Raw genomic sequence first — 21327 nt, 5'->3', positions numbered from 1 at the left:
GCCATATCTGGCCGCTTCCCCCTGAGGGAGGCGCCTGATCGTTGTGTTTCCTGACACTCTGGCCTCGCTCCATCCACTCTGCTCCTGCAGTTCCTGTCTCGGCTGCTCCTCACAGCAGCTTCTCAGACCTGCTACCCGTGTTCCTGGTTACCTACTCCAGTCCTGCCTTCAGTGTTCCTGTCGTCCTACTCCAGTCCTGCCTTCAGTGTTCCTGCCGTCCTGCTCCAGTCCTGCCTTCAGTGTTCCTGCCGTCCTATTCCAGTCCTGCCTTCAGTGTTCCTGTCGTCCTACTCCAGTCCTGCCTTCAGTGTTCCTGTCGTCCTACTCCAGTCCTGCCTTCAGTGCTCCTGCCGTCCTACTCCAGTCTCAGTCTTACTCCGGTCCATCCTGAGCCGCCCCTCTCGGTACCGGCTACCGTGGTACTCGAACCCCTGGGCCTGCTCCTAACGGTCCCTGTATAGGGGTCGGTTCCACCTGGCAGCTTGCCCGGGGTCCCTCGGTGCCACGGTCCAGAGGGTCCACTCTCGGAGTTTCCCGCTCCAGACCACCCGCGCTAACAATTAGCAGCAGCTAAAATGCTAATTCCTCTATATTGGCTATCACAGAACGTCCTTCTCTGGCAGAATGGCTACAGAAAGTCAATCAAATATACGATATTGAAGAAATAATAGCTAGCACGACCTTTGGGACAAGTAAGTTCAACTTGATCTGAGCGCCATGGATATGCTTTAGAGAAACAGATGAGTACTTAAAACTACTAGACACTCAGTAAAATATCTTCAATTTATCTTAAGGTCAAATTAACAGAAAGTAGTATTGGTTGATCTTTCGAGCGAATAATGTAAATTCGCGGCTGACTGGACATTATTCCCCACTGTTCCCCCCACCCTACCCTACCCCCAAACTCTTTTCCTCTCTAGAACCTGCACTTTCCCTTACTTCTATCCTGTCTGTTTAGTTAAAAGTTCATATTTTACTGCGACGGCTCTAGACATATTTATTCTAAATTTATGTCAATGATCTTGTAATGGACTTATTCACAGAAGTTTCTGAAGCATTGCAACTACTTGTTCTATCAATAGCAAATTGTAATAAGTAGTAATTAGGAAATTGCTGATAATTTTTCAACGAGATCGTACATATTAGCTATGAATCTGATGGATATGAACCTTGCTTGTCGCATGTAATGTAATTTCTTCTTGTTTAAAATCAATAAAAAAAAGTTTAAAACAGAAAACCATGGGTGTAAGCTGCTGCCACTAGGAGGTTGACACTAAGCAGCAAGGAGCTAATCATTCTGTGAGAAAGCAGTAGGAGATGCAACAAGAAGGAATATCCCTTACTGGCACAACATAGGCATATACAAGGGTGGGTGCTGTGTCCTCCAGTGAAGGCTCCGAGAAAGAGATTTTATGGTGAGTACTCTATATCTTCTCTTCATTGGGGGATACAGGAAACCATGGGATGTCCTAAAGCAGTTCCTAGGATGGAATGAAACAGCTACTCAGCTAGTGCCAGTTGAAGCATAGGTGAGAACCATGTACAGTAGAATTTGGAAAAGGTATGGTCAGAAGACAGGAAGTGGCCTTTCAGAGCTGTAAAGCAAAAGCTTGATGGTGAAGAGCCCAGGAAGCCCCCATGGCACGTGTGGAGTGACAGTGATCTCGAGCAGCGATATCTTTACTTGCTATGCTTCCCGGATGGGAAAATGAATCCATCAGGCAACGGTGGCCTTGGAAGAGGGAAGACCTCTATGAAGAGCTTCAGGAACCATGAAAGAGAATCCAAACGTCTGAAGGATGAGGTCCTGGAAATGTAGAGGCGCAATACTCCGACAAGATCCAGCTTGTTGAGAGACATCTTCAGAGGATGAGAGGAAGGAAGTACGATGTTTTTTTAACTAGATGAAAAAGAGAAACCATCTTAGGAGGGATTAACCTCGATGTAGGCCCACCTTATCCCCATGGAACCCCAGTAAAGGCGAACAATAGGAAAGAACTCAAAGTTCAGAGACACGCCTGATGAAGGTGATCACTACAAAGAACGAGACCTTCAAGGAAGGGGAAAGGAACATTCCGAATGGATTTAAGAGGTAAACCCTGAAAAACAGTAAATCCCAAACTGAGATTCCACGGCTCGGGGGGTGAAGGGAGGGTCAGAGTGAGGAACTCCCAGTAGGAAAGTCTTGATTTGGAGACGAAAGGCCACGTTGTTGTAGAAAAGGCTAGAAGGCAAGGGGAACCTGACTCTGTAGGAAGTTGAGTGACAGACCGGAGACTAGGACTGACAGAAGGCCAGGAGAGAGGGAAGAGAAGAAGACACTAGCATGACCTAACAGGTCTCATACCATCAAAAAAAACCTACCAAGTGGGATGGTGTATGCGGGAGGAAGACTGTTTCTGCGATTTTATTATAGTTCTAATAACCTGATCAGAGAAACCAGTTGCCTACAATGCAGCAGCTATAGCATCCAAGCCGTAACCTGAAAGACTGTGAATTCTGGTGGAAAGGGCGACCCTAGATGAGTGGGTCTGGACAAATCGGAATCCTCCATGGGCGTCCGCAATCAGAATGATTACCTCCACAAAAGGGGCACTCCAGGGCCAGTCTGCCCTCTGGGGACAGACCCGAACTAGATGACGAACTCTTCTTCCGCCCAGAACTCCTAGAAGAGGAAGAGACATGAAAGGAAGAATTGCCACCCGGGAGCACCAGGACATCGGAGACGACTGGCATTGCGGAACATGAAAGCTAACTGAGAAACCTTGTTGATCCCTATGTACACCCTGACGATAACATTGTGTGTGCACTCCCCTTTGACCGACCAAACTGGTCAAAGACCGTTGGGGACAAGGACCAATTGCCCGCGGAGGGGCTCTCGCGGCATAGAAAATTGACTACTCAGTAGACCAATTTAGGGATGAGCATTATGAGAAAGACGCCGGCATGATCTGTTGAACAGGCTGCTGGTAGACTGATCTGCACCTTAGATCCGCCTGATGATAGATGTATGCCACAGCCGTGGTCGAGTAAGATTTAAAATGAGCCAGAGGGTCCGACAAGGAACCTGCCAAGAGAGGGGAGAAAAGGAGAAGCTCGGAGAAAAATGGCTCTGAGAATTGAAACATAGAAGGAAAGATAAGGCCTTTCTGAGCCTACCAGCAACAGTAATCCCTGAGGGATGAGGATAGAACACCGCCACTTACCAAGGAGGAAGTCTAGGGAGAAGACTACTTTGTCCCAGAATGAGGACAGAAAAAAGGCTAAAACACCCTGTGGACGGCAACACGTAACCTGATGTCAGATATTACAGTGGGCGTCAATAAAGGCTACTTCCAGACGCCGTACTTTATATTGGGAAAACCTGGTGACAGGTTCCCTTTAAGCGGATTTATAGTCTGTATTGGGCCATGTTCCCACATACAAAAATGTTGTTTTTTTCCACTTTTCCTTTTTGTTCTGCAGGAGTAAATATGTAATAAGAGTCTGCTCTGATAGAGTTTCTGCTGCTTAGTTCTTTTTATGTTTTTCCCCTTTCATTGATTATTTGGTGTGGATTTGAAGCAGGTATTTTTCATTGTGTTTGTAGTGAGAAACTCTGGGATTCTACAACTGAATTTTTTACATGTGCTTCTTTTCAGGTTCCTATAGGGAAATACACGCACCAAGAACGCACAGTACAAAGGCATCTTTAAACGCACAATGAGCAGGAGTTTTCGTGAAATCACATCCACTTTTCTTGAATAGTTAAAAAAAAAAGTTTCAGAAAAACCGCAGCATTTACATGTGGTAACATGCCTTATTCTGCAGCGCTGCCTTCCCAATTCTGCTGGTTGTCATAAGATTATCAAAAAGTAATCGTTACCAAAGTTTGGATGAGAAACCCCTCTGACATGTACAATTGTAAAGAGGTTCTCTCTCATGCGCCAGAGAAGACCCCTTACCTTTAGAGGCAGTACTTCCTTGTTGATTTCATGAAAGGTCGCCATTGACTGCGTCCATGACAGCAAACAGGCAGCTTTACCAGAGAGCTTCTTAGCATTGTCCATGGAGTAATCTTCCATACGGAAATAGGGCTGCAGTAATTCCACCATCTCCCCGTTCACAGAGTCCTTTGGGTACTGATGAAGGGACTGGAGGAATCCCGGCGAGCTCATGAGCTGTGGACAAACATCCCTGTGGTGATTCCTTACAGCACAAGCATCTATTACCGTAGAGTATGTACAGCATGTCACATAAGCAAGAGGTGGAAATCTACTTGTTACACATTTCTTACAGACCATATTTCACAAATTGTGGGAAATGATTTTACTGGAGATTTGTTTGATTGTTCCTGGCGGCTCAGACAGGGATGTTATGTTATCATAAGGCCAATTTCTACAAGATCCGTGGTAGAAACCTCCTGATAACGTCTGACGGACTCGGCGTCACTCTGACAACCTATCAGTCATTTATAATGAATGAATAATCTGTCCGGTGTGTACATGAGGAATATGGCAGCAGGGTAGCTCAGTGGTCAGCACTGTACTATATAAAGGGCAGCAGGGTGGCTCAGTGGTCAGCACTGTACTATATAGAGGGGCAGCATGGTGGCTCACTGTACTATGTATAGGGCAGCATGGTGGCTCAGTGGTCAGCACTGTACTATATAGAGGGCAGCAGGGTAGCTCAGTGGTCAGCACTGTACTATATAAAGGGCAGCAGGGTGGCTCAGTGGTCAGCACTATACTATATAGAGGGGCAGCATGGTGGCTCACTGTACTATGTATAGGGCAGCATGGTGGCTCAGTGGTCAGCACTGTACTATATAGAGGGCAGCATGGTGGCTCAGTGGCTCACTGTACTATATATAGGGCAGCAGGGTGGCTCAGTGGTTAGCAGTGTACTAAATATGGCGCAGCAAAGTGGCTCAGTTGTAAGCACTGTACAATATATAGAGCAGCACGGTGACTCAGTGGTGAACACTGTTCTATACATAGGGCACCTGGGTGGGTCAGTGCTGAGAACTGCACTGTATATGATGCAGCACGGTGGCTCAGTAGTCAGCACTATGCAATATATAGGAAAGCAAGATGGCTCAGTGGTTAGCACTGTACTATATATAGAACAGCACAGTGGCTCAGTGGTCAGTGTTGTTGCTTTGCAGTGCTGGGATTCTAGGTTCAAATCCCACCAAGGATAACATCTGCAGGAGTTTGTATGTTCTCCTCGTGCTTTCGTGGGTTTTCTCCGGGTACTCCAAAGACTGATGGGGAATGTGGATTGTTTGCTCCAATGGGGACAGTGATGATGATGTCTGTACAGCACTGTGGAATTAATAACTATAAAACTGAGTAAAATAAATACATATTTTTGGCCATTATATGACTTGTATCCTGCGTTTATCACCAGTTTTCCCTTCTGAGGGGTCTATCTCATCAGTTGTCTCCGAGCTGGTTGATAGCTATCTGCTATCATGTCTCTTATACACACATGTTCAAGAACTGCTGCTATAACAGTACTGAACTGAACTGCTCCATGATGTGCTCCAGGTGGTGTGTGCTCCACGTGGTGTGTGCTCCATGATGTGCTCCACATGGTGTGTGCTCCATGATGTGCTCCATCATCTCCATGATGTGCTCCACATGAGGTGTGCGGTATTATGTACTCCAGGTGGTGTGTGCTCCATGATGTGCTCCACATGGTGTGTGCTCCATGATGTGCTCCACATGGTGTGTGCTCCATGATGTCCTCCACATGGTGTGTGCTCCATGATGTCCTCCACATGGTGTGTGCTCCATGATGCGCTCCACATGGTGTGTGCTCCATGATGCGCTCCACATGGTGTGTGCTCCATGATGCGCTCCACATGGTGTGTGCTCCATGATGCGCTCCACATGGTGTGTGCTCCATGATGCGCTCCACATGGTGTGTGCTCCATGATGCGCTCCACATGGTGTGTGCTCCATGATGCGCTCCACATGGTGTGTGCTCCATGATGCCCTCCACATGGTGTGTGCTCCATGATGCCCTCCACATGGTGTGTGCTCCATGATGCCCTCCACATGGTGTGTGCTCCATGATGCCCTCCACATGGTGTGTGCTCCATGATGTCCTCCACATGGTGTGTGCTCCATGATGTCCTCCACATGGTGTGTGCTCCATGATGTCCTCCACATGGTGTGTGCTCCATGATGTCCTCCACATGGTGTGTGCTCCATGATGTCCTCCACATAGTGTGTGCTCCATGATGTCCTCCACATGGTGTGTGCTCCATGATGTGCTCCACATGAGGTGTGCTGTATTATGTGCTCCAGGTGGTGTGTGCTACATGATGTGCTCCAGGTGGTGTGTGCTCCATGATGTGCTCCACATGAGGTGTGCTGTATTATGTGCTCCAGGTGGTGTGTGCTCCATGATGTCCTCCACATGGTGTGTGCTCCATGATGTCCTCCACATAGTGTGTGCTCCATGATGTCCTCCACATGGTGTGTGCTCCATGATGTGCTCCACATGAGGTGTGCTGTATTATGTGCTCCAGGTGGTGTGTGCTCCATGATGTGCTCCAGGTGGTGTGTGCTCCATGATGTGATCCACATGGTGTGTGCTCCATGATGCGCTCCACATGGTGTGTGCTCCATGATGCGCTCCACATGGTGTGTGCTCCATGATGCGCTCCACATGGTGTGTGCTCCATGATACGCTCCACATGGTGTGTGCTCCATGATGCGCTCCACATGGTGTGTGCTCCATGATGCCCTCCACATGGTGTGTGCTCCATGATGCCCTCCACATGGTGTGTGCTCCATGATGTCCTCCACATGGTGTGTGCTCCATGATGTCCTCCACATGGTGTGTGCTCCATGATGTCCTCCACATGGTGTGTGCTCCATGATGTCCTCCACATGGTGTGTGCTCCATGATGTCCTCCACATGGTGTGTGCTCCATGATGTCCTCCACATGGTGTGTGCTCCATGATGTCCTCCACATGGTGTGTGCTCCATGATGTCCTCCACATGGTGTGTGCTCCATGATGTCCTCCACATAGTGTGTGCTCCATGATGTCCTCCACATGGTGTGTGCTCCATGATGTGCTCCACATGAGGTGTGCTGTATTATGTGCTCCAGGTGGTGTGTGCTCCATGATGTGCTCCAGGTGGTGTGTGCTCCATGATGTGATCCACATGGTGTGTGCTCCATGATGCGCTCCACATGGTGTGTGCTCCATGATGCGCTCCACATGGTGTGTGCTCCATGATGCGCTCCACATGGTGTGTGCTCCATGATACGCTCCACATGGTGTGTGCTCCATGATGCGCTCCACATGGTGTGTGCTCCATGATGCCCTCCACATGGTGTGTGCTCCATGATGCCCTCCACATGGTGTGTGCTCCATGATGTCCTCCACATGGTGTGTGCTCCATGATGTCCTCCACATGGTGTGTGCTCCATGATGTCCTCCACATGGTGTGTGCTCCATGATATCCTCCACATGGTGTGTGCTCCATGATGTGCTCCACATGGTGTGTGCTCCATGATTTGCTCCACATGAGGTGTGCTGTATTATGTGCTCCAGGTGGTGTGCGCTCCACGATGTGCTCCAGGTGGTGTGTGCTCCATGATGTGCTTCACATGGTGTGTGCTCCATGATGTGCTCCACATGGTGTGTGCTCCATGATGTCCTCCACATGGCTGTGTGCTCCATGATGTGCTCCACATGGTGTGTGCTCCATGATGTGCTCCACATGGTGTGTGCTCCATGATGTGCTCCACATGTTGTGTGCTCCATGATGTGCTCCACATGGTGTGTGCTCCATGATGTCCTCCACATGGTGTGTGCTCCATGATGTCCTCCACATGGTGTGTGCTCCATGTGCTCCACATGAGGTGTGCTCCATGATGTGCTGCATTATGTGCACCACATAGTGTCTGCTTCATTATGTGCTCCACATGAGGTGTGCTGCATTATGTGCTCCGCATGGTGTGTGCTCCATGATGTGCTGCATTGTGTGTTCCACATGGTGTGTGCTCCACATGGTTTGCCCCACGTACTGTGCTGCAAGACTGCCTAATGTCTTCTATGACTTTAATAAAGCAAAACCTGTAACATTGGCGGCAGATGTCACCTAATTTCATAGAATGATCAGGCTTACCTTTAGCGACTCTCCCCAGGATGGCTTACAGCAGGGCCTGGCAGGGTCCATGACTACTGAATCAAGCCTTTTTTGTAACAGCAGAAGGCAGCAATCCATGATTCTCATAAGCAGGTGTGATGGTTTTATCAGTTTTCGAAGTGCTGAAATATCTGTAGATTTTATTATCTACAAAAAAAAAATAAAAAAAATTAAAACCACAGAAAATAAAAGTATGTTACACCTTAGATCAGTAAAAAGTGAGGACAGCTGTAAGATTCAAGAGAGGAAAATTGTGCCCAGACCACCATCACCACCAGATGTATCCTGTCCAGACCACCATCATCAGCAAACTGCCAGGAAACCTGCCAGATGTGTCCTGCCCAGACCACCATCACCACACTGCCAGATGTGTCCTGCTCAGACCACCATCACCACCAAATTGCCAGGAAACCTGCCAGATGTGTCCTGCCCAGACCACCATCACCACTAAACTGCCAGGAAACCTGCCAGATATGTCCTGCCCAGACCACCATCTCCACACTGCCCGATGTGTCCTGCCCAGACCACCATCACCACCACACTGCCCAATGTGTCCTGCCCAGACCACCATCACCCTGCCAAATGTGACCTGTCCAGACCACCAAACTGCCAGTAAACCTGCGAGATGTGTCTTGCCTAGACCACCATCATCACCAAACTGTCAGATGTGTCCTACCCAGACTACTATCACCACCAAACTGCCAGGAAACCTGCCAGATGTGTTCTGCCCAGACTACTATCACCACCAAACTGCCAGGAAACCTGCCAGATGTGTCCTGCCCAGAACACCATCACCAACACCACAGTGCAAGGGAACCTGTCAGGTGTCCTGCCCAGACCACCATCATCACCATACTGCAAGGGAACCTGCCAGGTGTGTCCTGTCCATACCACCATCACCACCACCCTGCAAGGGAACATGCCAGGTGTGTCCTGCCCAGACCACCATCTCCCCCACACTGCGACAGAACCTGCCAGGCGTGTCCTGCCAAGACCACTGTAAGGAGGCCAGGGTGGCAGTCATGGCAATGAGGTGTACTGTTCCCACACCCTGGCGCCCCACAGATGAAAAACAAAATCTTCTGTCGTGTGCGCGCCTCTTCCGGATCCGATTCTTCGGCATCTGTGGTCGTCCTATATAGCTTTCTTCTCTGACCGCCTGAAGGGAAGCCACACCTCCAATTCTCTCGCCCACTAGTCCCTGGAGTGTGGGCCCGTCTCCGCCCGGGCCACAGACCGCTCCCAGCCCTGACGTCCAATGCATCCATGAAAATACATGATCCTCCATTGCATCACGACAGGTAATGGCGTCTCTCCTTCAGACAAGCTGGCTTGCTCTTCTGGGCCCCACCAGTTCATGGGTGGAGTTACTTCCGGCTGCCCCACCCATTCCTTTAGATTCTGCTGCAGGGGTCGGGGCGTCTTCTTCCGCCGCACCCATCTTGGGCGGGCACCAGTCACAATTGGCCGTGGCCTCATCTCAGGCCACTGTTTCTTTCACATTGGCGCCTTTTCCTTCTCAGGATGCCCATGATGGGCGGCACCACCCTCAGTTTTCGCACCACTGACGCCATCTTCTTGTCAGTGTTCGGTGCCATCTTTAAGTCATCAATAGCCACCATTTTTCACGGCTGTCACCTGCAAAGTTCCTCCGCATTCTGCTGACTATGCCAATTCTGTAAGGCAGCCAGGGTGGTAGTCATGGCAACCAGCTGTAGTGTTCCCACACCCTGGCGCCCCACAGGTGAAAAACAAAGTCTTCTCTGTAGTGTGTGCAGCCAAGTACTCACTGTCACTGCCAGGTTCCTCTCAGACTCTGTCACTCCGGCTTCACAAAACGTTTCAGTGTTACAAGACTTTTCAAACAATATAACTTTACTGGACAGCAATACTTTCATCACACAGGCAGCACACGGCAAACACAGAGTCAACTTCATATCTGTCCCTGCCATCCTGACAGACTCTATCTTCTCCTTCAGCTTCCTTCTCCTGGCAAGCTCACCTATCTCATTGGGCAGTCTGTGTCCCACTTGTATCCCTGGACAATCTGTGTCGCATCTGTTTTCGTGGATAATCCATGTCCCATTGGTATCCTTTGACAATACGTGTCCCATATGTGCCTTTCCTGTTATCAGCTCTTTATGCTGGGGCCCTTACTGCTATGACAGCTTTATCCCCCCAGCCTGCAATACTCTGCTCCACTACTGCTCACACGTCCTGGCTTTCAGATGGCTGGGCTTCTGCCCTCATCAGGAAGTATCCTGATTATCCTTTCCTGCTCTGTGCTGCCCCTCCGACTAACTTAACCCCTGTGCTTCCTATCTCCTATTCTATACTGTTCCCTATCTCTAATATTCCCCCCTCTATTCTATCCCACTATTTTCCTATATTATGTACCTATTCTAGCCCTAATCCTATGGACAATACATTATAATACATGATATCACAGTATATCAACAGTGAGGTGCCGAGGTGAACATGCAAACGGCGTCCGGGAAAGAGGAGGTTCCCCGCCACCTCCTTACTCCACCATCTCCACCACACTGCAAGGGAACCTGCCAGGTGTGTCCTGCTCAAACCACCATCACCACCACACTGCAAGGCAATACGCCAGACGTGTCCTGCCCAGACCATCATCACACTGCAAGGGAACCTGCCAGCAGGGCTGTGGAGTCAGAGTTATGGAAATTGAGGAGTCGAAGTTTTGGCCTTCCGACTCCACAGCCCAGGCAGGGCTGTGGAGTCGGAGCCCATTTTGGTGAAGTCGGAGTCATGGAAATTGAGGAGTTGGAGGTTTGGCTTACCGACTCCACAGCCTTGCCTGCCAGGTGTGTCCTGCCCAGACCACCAACTCCACCACACTGCAAGAGAACCTGCCAGGTGTGTTCTGCCCAGACCATCATCACCACCAAAATGCCAGGTCTGTCCTGCCCAGACTACCATCACACCACACTGCAAGAGAACCTGCCAGGTGTGTCCCGACCAAGCAGTAGACAGCCCCATGTGTCAGTGGGTAACGGGCATGATGGATTTGTAGAATAGCAGACCCCCAGGGGTACAATAGCAGCTATTTTATGATTCCTGTTGCATGAACTTTATTTACTGCAACCCCACAGACATGACCCCATGTAGCCACTAGATGGCAGAGTAACATCAGCATGAATGGCATAGCTGGGCAGCGTCTGTACCAGTCTCACATTTAATGCAGCATCTGCCTCCTCCAGAGTGGGCCGTACAGCCTCTAGTTTACTTTCTGCTGTATGTTTTTCGCTTTCCAGCTCCTCCATAATTTTCTGCGCTTTGTCTTTCACCAGCTGCATTTCGCTCTTCACTTTAGCTTTTGCCTGAGCTGCTAATGTTAATTCCACCAGCACCTGCAGGTTCACACAAAACAGGACGGAATGACAGCAATATAGGGAAAAAAAAGAAGAAAATGACTCTGGACTCTATATAAAACCTTAAAGCGTAATCTCTGCCCTTCATGTCTCAGATGGGGATAACTACATCCAGCTCCGACTCCAGGAGAGCAGCCAAGCTCCAATGTGACTCCTGTGGCACTGACTAGGTCGGCCTGTGTCTGCCCCATCTCTGAGCGGAGCTGGATGGAGAAATTCTCACTCAGCCATTAAGGTTTATTCCCATCTCAGCTTTTAAGACATAAAAAGACATAGGGTACCTAGCCTGGAGAATCTCAAATGCCCTTACTCTCATCTACTTACCTTGTCAAAATTCACAGATGCCTGGGACAACTCTCGCTCCTTCACTACTAGCTCCTTAAAAAACATTTTCACAGATTCATTTGCTTCTGCTAACTTAAAGAGCCCTTAGAAAAGAAAAAGAGAAAAAGGAGATTTTTGTGTACTCACCGTAAAATCTCTTTCTCTTAGCCTTTAATTGGGGGACACAGAACCGTGGGTGTTATGCTGCTGTCCACTAGGAGGCGACACTATGCATAATCTGAAAAAGATTAACTTTGGCTCCTCCTCTGCAGTATACACCCCTGGACGGCGTCAGCCTTCTCCAGTTTTGTGCAAAAGCATTAGGAGGAATATACCAGAAACATAACCATGCCTGTAAAAAAAAAGGCTACTATAAACAGGCTCAAACAACAATATGAGAACCCAACCGTAACAACGGCCCGCAAGGGCTACAGGGTGGGAGCTGTGTCCCCCAATTAAAGGCTAAGAGAAAGAGATTTTACGGTGAGTACACAAAAATCTCCTTTACTCTGTCGCCTTATTGGGGGACACAGAACCGTGGGACGTCCTAAAGCAGTCCCTGGGTGGGAAGCAGTGGACGAATATTGTGCCGACAGTCCCCTAGACTTGGAGTACTGCCGCCTGCAGGACCCGTCTACCCAGGCTCGCATCCGCTGAGGACTGGGTATGCACTCTGTAGTGTTTTGTAAATGTGTGCAGGTTAGTCCAAGTGGCTGCCTTACACACTTGATGTGCTGAGGATTGATGCCGAATGGCCCAAGAGGCCCCTACCGCCCGCGTAGAGTGTGCCGTGATACCGGCCGGAAGAGGAGAATTGTTGAGGCGGTAAGCCTCTTGAATGGTGGACTTGATCCACCTAGCAAGGGTGGCTTTGGAAGCCGGTAGGCCCTTGCGAACGCCTTCTGGAAGAAGGAAAAGTGAATCAGACTTCCGGAAAGGAGCAGTCCTAGACACGTAAACACGCAATGCCCTGACAAGGTCAAGCGTATGCAGAGCCTTCTCTACCCTATGAACGGGAGCCGGGCAAAGAGACGGTAGTGATATTTCCTCATTGAGGTGGAAGCTGGACCCGACCTTCGGAAGGAAGGATGGTACTGTACGGAGAACCACCTTGTCCTGATGAAAAACCAGGAAGGGTTGTCTGCAGGAAAGAGCTGAAAGTTCAGACACCCTGCGTAGCGAGGTGATTGCCACCAGGAAAACCACTTTCTGCGATAGAAAGCGGAGTGAGACCACCCTAAGGGGTTCAAAAGGAGGTGACTGTAGTGCTGTCAAGACCAGGTTGAGGTCCCACGTCTCCAACGGACGTTTGTAGGGGGGAACCAATCGGGAAACCCCTTGGAGAAAAGTCTACACTTGCGGCTTGTTAGCAATACGCCTCTGAAAGAGCACTGAAAGCGCTGAGACCTGGCTCTTCAGCGAGCCCAGGGATAGCCCGGCGTCCAGGCCTGACTGAAGGAACCCGAGGGCCTTTGGAAGAGAATAGGGAAGTGGAATCTGCCCACGAGAGTCGCACCATGTGAAGAAAAACCTTCCAGGTACGATAGTAAATCCTGGCTGAAGTTGGCTTTCGAGCCCTGATCATGGTTTTAACAACGTCCGGTGAAAAACCTGCTTGGGTCAAAACCCAGGTCTCAATGGCCACTCCGTCAAATTGAGAGCCCCTGAGTTCTGGTGGAAGAACGGGCCTTGTGACAGGAGGTCGGGACGTGTGGGGAGACGCCAGGGAGCGTCTGCTGTGAGTTGCACGACGTCGGCGTACCATGTACGCCTGGGCCAGTCTGGAGCGATCAGAATGGTGGGAACACCCTCTTGTTTGATCTTCCTCAGGACTCTGGAGATCAGGGGGAGGGGTGGAAAAATGTACAGAAGCTGGAACTGGGTCCAGTCCTGAACCAGGGCATCTGCTCCGAGCGATCGCGAATCGCGCGTCCTGGCCATGAAATTGGGAACCTTGGCATTGAGATGGGATGCCATCAGATCCACGTCCGGGGTCCCCCAACGATGACAGATCTGACCGAAGACTTCGGGATGGAGAGACCATTCCCCCGAGTCCATTCCTTGTCGGCTGAGATAGTCGGCTTCCCAGTTGTCCACGCCCGGAATGTGGACCGCGGAGAGTACCGACCTTGCATCCTCCGCCCACTGTAGGATACGCTTTACTTCGGTCATCGCCTGGATGCTGCGGGTGCCGCCTTGATGGTTCACGTATGCCACTGCCGTGGCATTGTCCGACTGTACTCTGATATGAAAGTCTGCCAGCAAGTGATGGAAGGCTTGCAACGCCAGGAAGATGGCCCGAATTTCCAGGATGTTGATGGGCATGGTCGATTCCCTTGGTGACCACCTGCCTTGCGCTCTGTGATGTAGGTGCACCGCGCCCCAACCCATAAGGCTTGCGTCGGTGGTCAAAACCTTCCATTGACCGGAAAGGATTTTCCCCTTGCAAGCGAGGTTGGCTTGAGCCACCCGTGCAGGGACCTCCTGGTGTTTGCTGATAACCGGAACTCCCTGTCGAGGGAGAACGGATTCCTGTCCCAGGACTTGAGGATGGCCAGTTGAAGGGGTCTGAGGTGAAACTGGGCAAATGGTACCGCCTCCATTGCTGCTGCCATCCTGCCAAGTACTCTCATGGTATACCGGAGAGATCTGGGGGACTTGCGGAGGAGTGTGTGAACTCCCAGACGGAGAGCCAGTGCCTTGTCCCTGGGGAGGATCACCAGACCCTTGGAGGTGTCGAATAGCATCCCCAGGAAGGTCAGAGACTGACTCGGGGTAGTCGAGGACTTCTGTAAATTGACTAACCATCCCAGGCGCGTCAGAGTGTTGATCGTGATCGAGACGTTGACCTCGCCGTCCTTGAGGGTGGAGGCCTTGATGAGAAGGTCGTCCAGGTATGGAACGACTACTATGCCTCTGGAGTGCAGAACATCCATGGTAGCTGCCATGACCTTTGTAAATGTTCTGGGGGCCGTGGCCAGACCGAACGGGAGGGCCACAAACTGATAATGGTCTTGGTTAATTGCGAATCTGAGAAACCTCTGATGGGAGGGAGCAATTGGTATATGCAGGTATGCGTCCTGTATGTCTATGGAGGCAAGATATTCTCCTTTTTCCATAGACGCAACGATTGACCGGAGGGATTCCATGCGGAAGTGACGAACTCGAACGTACTTGTTGAGTTGCTTGAGGTCTAGTATGGGTCGGACGCTGCCTCCCTTCTTGGGCACCACGAACAGGTTGGAGTAGAACCCTCGGAAGCGCTCTTCTGCTGGGACTGGCACTATGACTCCTGCTCGCAGGAGGGAAGAAACCGCTTGACGGAAGGCCTGAGCTTTGAGCGGGGATTTTGGAGGGACAGATGGAAAAAAACCTGTGTGGTGGGCTGGTAGTAAACTCGATTTTGTATCCTGAAGACACTATTTCCTTGACCCACTTGTCTTCTGTAATAGGCAGCCAGACCTGCTGAAAGAGTAGCAGTCGTCCGCCAACAAGTGGGGTGTCTTCGAGAGGGCATGAGTCAGGACGAGGGAAAAGTCTGAGGTTTTCCTCCTTTAGGTTTTGCCTGGCTTGCCTTTGATTGCCAGTTCCTGTCCGGCCTCTGTGCCGCCGTGTGTTGTCCCTGTGGGGGGAACGATTACGGTTTTGTGCTGGGCGTGAGACGGACCAGCCCGAAGAATTCCGAAAGGATCGGAAACGAGATTGATTACGCCTTTTAAACGTGCGTTTTGGTCTTAGTTGAGGGAGGGAAGTACTTTTGCCCCCGGTAGCATTGGATATCATTGTATCCAGCTTTTCACCGAAAAGACGGCCACTGAAGTACGGGAGATTTGTTAGGGACTTTTTTGAGGCCGCATCCGCTTTCCATTCTCTTAGCCAGAGAATACGCCGGATTGTAATGGCGTTTGATGCTATTCCCGCTATTCCTCTTGCAGAGTCCAACGCTGCAAGGACCATGTAATCTGCCACCACTGCAATTTGCACCGCCTGGTCCGCCATCTGAGGATTTGAAGCTTGAAGGCCCTTTTGCAATAGAGCAGCCCAAGCCATGATGGCCTTGGCTGCCCAGACTAAAGCAAATGCGGGAGCCAAAGAGGCACCTGCCGCTTCAAAGATTGAACGAGCCATGCGTTCGACTTGTCTGTCTGCTGTGTCCTTGAGGGTTGATCTGTCCGGCAGCGAGAGAAGTGTTTGTGCTGCCAGCCCAGAGACTGGAGGGTCCACTTCAGGCGGATCTGTCCAATCCTTGGTGTCTTTCTGTGGAAAGGGGTATTTTGCTTCCAAATACTTGCGATTGGCGAATTTTTTCTCAGGCTGCGAAAAATGCTTAGAAAGGATTTTTTGGAATTCCGGGTGATTAGGGAAGACCTTCGATGGTTTCTGAACACTTTCAAAGGAAATGTTGTGTTCTGGTGCTTCCGGGGTTGGATCTGAAATGTCCAGCACCCGAAGGATGGAAAAGACGATATCCTCAACTATCGCAGTATTGCTAGGGGGACTAGGGAGCAAAGCGTTCTCTGTTTCGTTATCTGAATTGGAGTCACATATGCCCTCTGAGTCCTGCGCATCGCTAAGGAGCTCCCTAGCGGGCGAACTAGAGCGGAGGTTTCCCGTAGTCTGGGATCATTGTGGAGATCCGCATTGTCCTTCTCTATCAGGGGACGGCCTCGGTGACCTGAGGCCACTGTGTCTTTCCCTGGAGGGGGAAGACCTATTGCTATGTGAGGACACAGCTGAACGCGACCTGTGGGTCCGCTTACGCCTCGAACTGTCGGAAGCGCCCTGATCATGAGACCGGACGTCCCTTTGCTGGGTAACGTTCATAGCCGAGACATGACCCTGCAGAGCCTGCAGTAATGTGGAGGTCAGGTTATCTATAGACTGTGTCATAGACTGCGACATCTGAGTTGCCCATTCCAGCGCAGTAGCGGTCGCAGAAGCGTTGGTAGGGACTTCTTGGGGTTCTGCTCCGTTTTTTTTTTTTTTTTTGGGTACAGTCCCGGCAGTGCGGATACGTGCTGCCGCTGGGGAGAGTGCAGACTGCATAAAAGCAGTCTTGCCTGGTTCTTTTCTTTGAGCCCGACATAGTACCTAGGCTGATTAATAGAGACCCTACAGGGGTATCTACGCAGAGGAAAAAGGAGTAGGAGAGCGCTATAGGTTATAGGAATTCACAGCTGAGTACCAAGGACCCAGCTGTGATCTTACCCCACCGGTGCTCCCCTTAGGTCCAGCGCTGATAAGCCCCATGTCCTGTGCCCCCCGGAGACTCTGTGCTGCCTTCCTCCAGGTGCAGCAAGATGGCCACCGGATTCTGAGGTGGAGAGGGAAGGGGGCGGAGAGCTGGAAAAGGGCGCGCTGGGCCATGTAAAAGCGCGCCCTTCCTGCCTCGATCCGCCCCTTCTATGACACTGCAGTGTCATTTTCGTCATCCGGGGGGGGCGTGCCAGGGGCGGGCTGGGGGGCGGGGAAAAGGCGGCGGCTTCGGCTAGGCCAAAGGCGGCGGCTTCGGCTAGGCCGAAGCCGCGGTCTAAATTAGAGGCCTGATGCCCAGGAGGGCTCCAGAGCGGCGCGGTAGTCCGGGAGGGGGTCGGATTTGCACCGGACCCCCCCAGAATGGGCGACTGGCTAGCGGTGGGGGCAGCAGTGCTAGCGGTTCCTGTGTGGGGGGTCCCTGGAGCGCCATGGAGCCACTGCTGCTGCAGAGGCAGGGGCGCAGAAAGCCCTGTCTCTGCTGTGCCACGTCTGCCTGCACCCTCCCCCGGCCCCAGCAGGATCCCACAGCTGGGCTGGGGTCCCTGGTGCAGAATGCTGTCTGTACTCCGACCCTACCTGCAGCGTCTCAACCTAATGCCCCCTGCGGGGGATTAGGGAGGGTGCGTCTGTCACCGTCAGGGGGTCTTCATCCTTGCCTCAACCTCAACCCAGACCCTGAAGGGGGTTGGGGAAGGAGGGGGGGGTCTCAACTTCGGACCAGTACCCGAGGGACTGGGGAAGGAGCGACATGGGGGACCGCCATCTCTACTTCAACTGGGCACCCCTAAAAAGGGGGCCAAGGAAGGAGCCATGCCGGGAGTCTCGCTGTAGACCCACTTTTCTTCATCTGTTCCGACGAAAGGAAAAAAAGAAAAAAAGGTGTGCCTCCTTGCGACACTAAGCAAAAACTGGAGAAGGCTGACGCCGTCCAGGGGTGTATACTGCAGAGGAGGAGCCAAAGTTAATCTTTTTCAGATTATGCATAGTGTCGCCTCCTAGTGGACAGCAGCATAACACCCACGGTTCTGTGTCCCCCAATAAGGCGACAGAGTAATATTACCTGCAGCCATAGAAGTGGATGAGAAACTGTAGGATGCAACATTGTATGAAAACTACAAATATGAACATACAAAATAAGAACCACAAGATCAGGAACGAGATGAAGGGAAGGATGAGCGAAGCCGACTGCAATGACTACAATCACGTTCTGGAGTATTACACGTCATACGGTCACGCGACTCATTTGACTGCGGCGTTTAATATTGTTCTTTACTTTTCTGATTGCTGTCGGTCAGGTGCAGGAGATGAAAGATGTGGCGGAAAAAAATTATAAAGTGTTGTTGTGTATTATAATGTAAAACCTGATCTTTAGTTTTTGTCCTGAACCCTGGAAATTAAAGGGTGAAGTGACACGGGCCATGGCAGGACCGATCAGAGCCGCATTTGTGTGTGTCCATTGCATGCAAACAATCACAGTTTCCATTTACTGACTACAAGCAGAGATCCTAAAACTTGCAATGAATTGCTACAGGAAGGATTTGATAAAACTGTATCATTTATTTGCCAGGATACTCATTTAATGATTCCTTCACAAAAGTCTTGTTTTCTTGCTTTTGTTTTAACTTGCAATTTTTTCAGTAGTTTTTCTTGCTGTTAGGCCGGGATCACACATGCAAGGCATACGGCCGAGTCTCACATGTTAATACCCGACACTGCCGCCGGCACTCAGATTGGAGCGTGCAGCCGCATAGCAATACATGGAGCCGCACGCTCCGCTCCTGAGTGTCGGCGGCAGTGCCGGGTATTAACATGCGAGACTCGGCCGTATTCCTCGCATGTGTGATCCCGGCCTTAAAAAATCTACAGAATACACTGAAAATTAAAAGTTTTTTACAACTTGCTGCAGAGTTTGTTGTTACAAAAAAAACAAGACGAAAAAACCCTTGAAAAGGACCAACAAAAATGTGACATTATTTCCTAGCACACTGGGACTGATTTACTCGGCCACAGCTGCCTGTTGCCTGTGCGGAGGTTTACTTTGTGACGTCTTTTACTCTCTGCACCTGACACTTTTTGTCATCACACTCCACAAGGTGGAAAGAAATCGCATTTAGAAGTGGTCTAAGTCCCAAAACTGTGTTCAAAATTGCACTGAAATCTGGCATAACAAAGCGGACCAAAGTCAGCCAAATAATTTTCAAAATTATCAAGCAGTATGGATGCTGGGATAAATCTGGGGCATTATAAAAATATAGAGAAATGGAATAAAAACAGCAGCACTGTGGATAAAGCTGGTACTGGGGACGATTAACCCTCTCACCTTTGTTCATGAGCTCGGCCTGCTCAGTGATATGTTTCCATTTTTCAGTGTAGATGCTTTTGTAGCCGTTAATAAATGACAGATACGACTTTGGCGTTACATAGGTCCTCCTCCGAAATCTGAGGGGAAATAATAAGGAGCTGTTACATAAGAGGAAACAGCCAGATCTGCAATAGCAGCAGATTTATATTGACAAATCCAATTCATTAATGGGGGACACATTAACAATTTGTGGAGGTGTTCATGTCCGGAGGTGGCCACGTTCGGAGGTGGTGATGTCCAGAGGTAACTCTGTCCGGAGGTAACCATGTCCAGAGGTGGCCATGTCCATAGGTAACCATGTCCGAAGGTGGGAATGTTCGGAAGTGACCATGTCCGGAGGATGCCACAATTGGAGGTGGAGATGTCCAGAGGTAACTATGTCCGGATGTAACTATGCCCGGAGGTAGCCATGTCCCTGTAACCATGTCCGAAGGTGGGAATGTTCGGAAGTGACCATGTCTGGAGGATGCCACAATTGGAGGTGGTGATGTCCAGAGGTAACTCTGTCCGGATGTAACTATGCCCGGAGGTAGCCATGTCCATAGGTAACCATGTCCGAAGGTGGGAATGTTCGGAAGTGACCATGTCTGGAGGTTGCCATTTCCAGTGGTAGCTATGTTCAGAGGTGAACATGTCCGGAGGTGGCCACGTTCAGAGGTGACCATGCCCAGAGGTGGCCACGTTCAGAGGTGGCCATATCTGAGGGTGACCACGTTTGGAGGCGGCCATATCTGGAAGCCACTTATCTCCAGCTTCTTACATGCTTGCTCTTTAGGAGGATCAGTACTGCTGTGCTATTCTCAGACCCCACACTAATATGAGGAGATATGATATGCCTCATACACCTGTCCCAATTCTATAAAGGTATGGACAGGACCTCGGCCGACCCCCTACAAGCCCTGCCATCAATGTGTGGTGGAAGTAGCAGGACCAGGGAAGTATTATTCTACATTGAGGGATTCTCATCGATGTCTGACCACAGGGGCCCCTTCTGCTCTATGACACAGTAATGTGTAAGTCTTCTGGTCTTTGTTCTGGGAGCTGGGGGTCAGTGGATGGACCCTCGTGATTAAACATGATATCATCAATATGCTGGACATCACAGGTAAAATACTCTTACTATGAATCACTGTCGGTTACCGGTGAAAGTAACTCGCACAAATCTCTGACATCTTGTCATGAATTACACCCATCGCCTCTATCACATGGGATTTGACTTCAGAGCTGCATGCGATGTGGAAGCCTGACAGGCAGTGACTGGAGACTTCTAATAAATCTTGCATCGCCCATTGATTGAACCAATCCATTGTGCAGCCGGAGATGAGAGCTGGAAACTTCAAAGACCGCATCCGAAACTTGTCACCAACCTGGACGGGACAAATATATACAGGTATATCAGGAACGTTCCCCAAAACAGGTATGGACCAGAGTGTTCACAATCACTATATCTGTACACAGCATGCTCTGATCATCCATTTATACCTCTGTCTGTAATAAGTGACAACTATGAAGCCTCTCTATTAGTATACCAGGTTACTTACTGGAAGAGCACGCACACTATGGACCTGTATACCGGATGTGCCCATGCTTGTACTATCACATTTATATAATGCATTGTCACCCACATCAAGTAAATTAACGGGGCATTGCCATGCTCTCCGAAGCATATTAATTTACATGCTGCATTACCGTACGCTCCCGACCTCCAGTCTGCCAGAAGCATGTGAGAAATTGTGCTAAGGTCTGATGAGACCAATGGGGAGTTTGTGGCCATAATTCCAAAAGGTGCAAATCTAACACTGTGCATCACCAAGAGAAAACCATATCCACAGTGAC

The 21327-nt window shown here is 50.2% G+C and overlaps 1 protein-coding gene across 1 annotated transcript in view; it reads right to left on the bottom strand.

Moving 5' to 3' along the window:
- The window catches only part of DNAH8 (dynein axonemal heavy chain 8), a 418964-nt gene that overhangs the window by 119505 nt on the left and 278132 nt on the right, over positions 1 to 21327 (bottom strand). The window contains exons 65-70 of the mRNA XM_073556422.1: positions 20632 to 20858; positions 19450 to 19568; positions 11874 to 11977; positions 11352 to 11528; positions 8134 to 8301; positions 3945 to 4160 (exon numbers count right to left, since the gene is read on the bottom strand). Of these exons, the coding sequence (XP_073412523.1) occupies positions 3945 to 4160; positions 8134 to 8301; positions 11352 to 11528; positions 11874 to 11977; positions 19450 to 19568; positions 20632 to 20858 (1011 nt within the window). The remainder of the gene's footprint in view (positions 1 to 3944; positions 4161 to 8133; positions 8302 to 11351; positions 11529 to 11873; positions 11978 to 19449; positions 19569 to 20631; positions 20859 to 21327) is intronic.

The sequence above is a fragment of the Dendrobates tinctorius genome, unplaced genomic scaffold (assembly GCF_039654945.1).
Source record: "Dendrobates tinctorius isolate UK_male_01 unplaced genomic scaffold, ASM3965494v1 ptg000232l, whole genome shotgun sequence".
Classification (NCBI taxonomy): domain Eukaryota; kingdom Metazoa; phylum Chordata; class Amphibia; order Anura; family Dendrobatidae; genus Dendrobates; species Dendrobates tinctorius.
The sequence above is the reverse complement of the archived record's forward strand: the minus strand, read 5'-3'. Positions and strand labels throughout refer to the sequence as shown.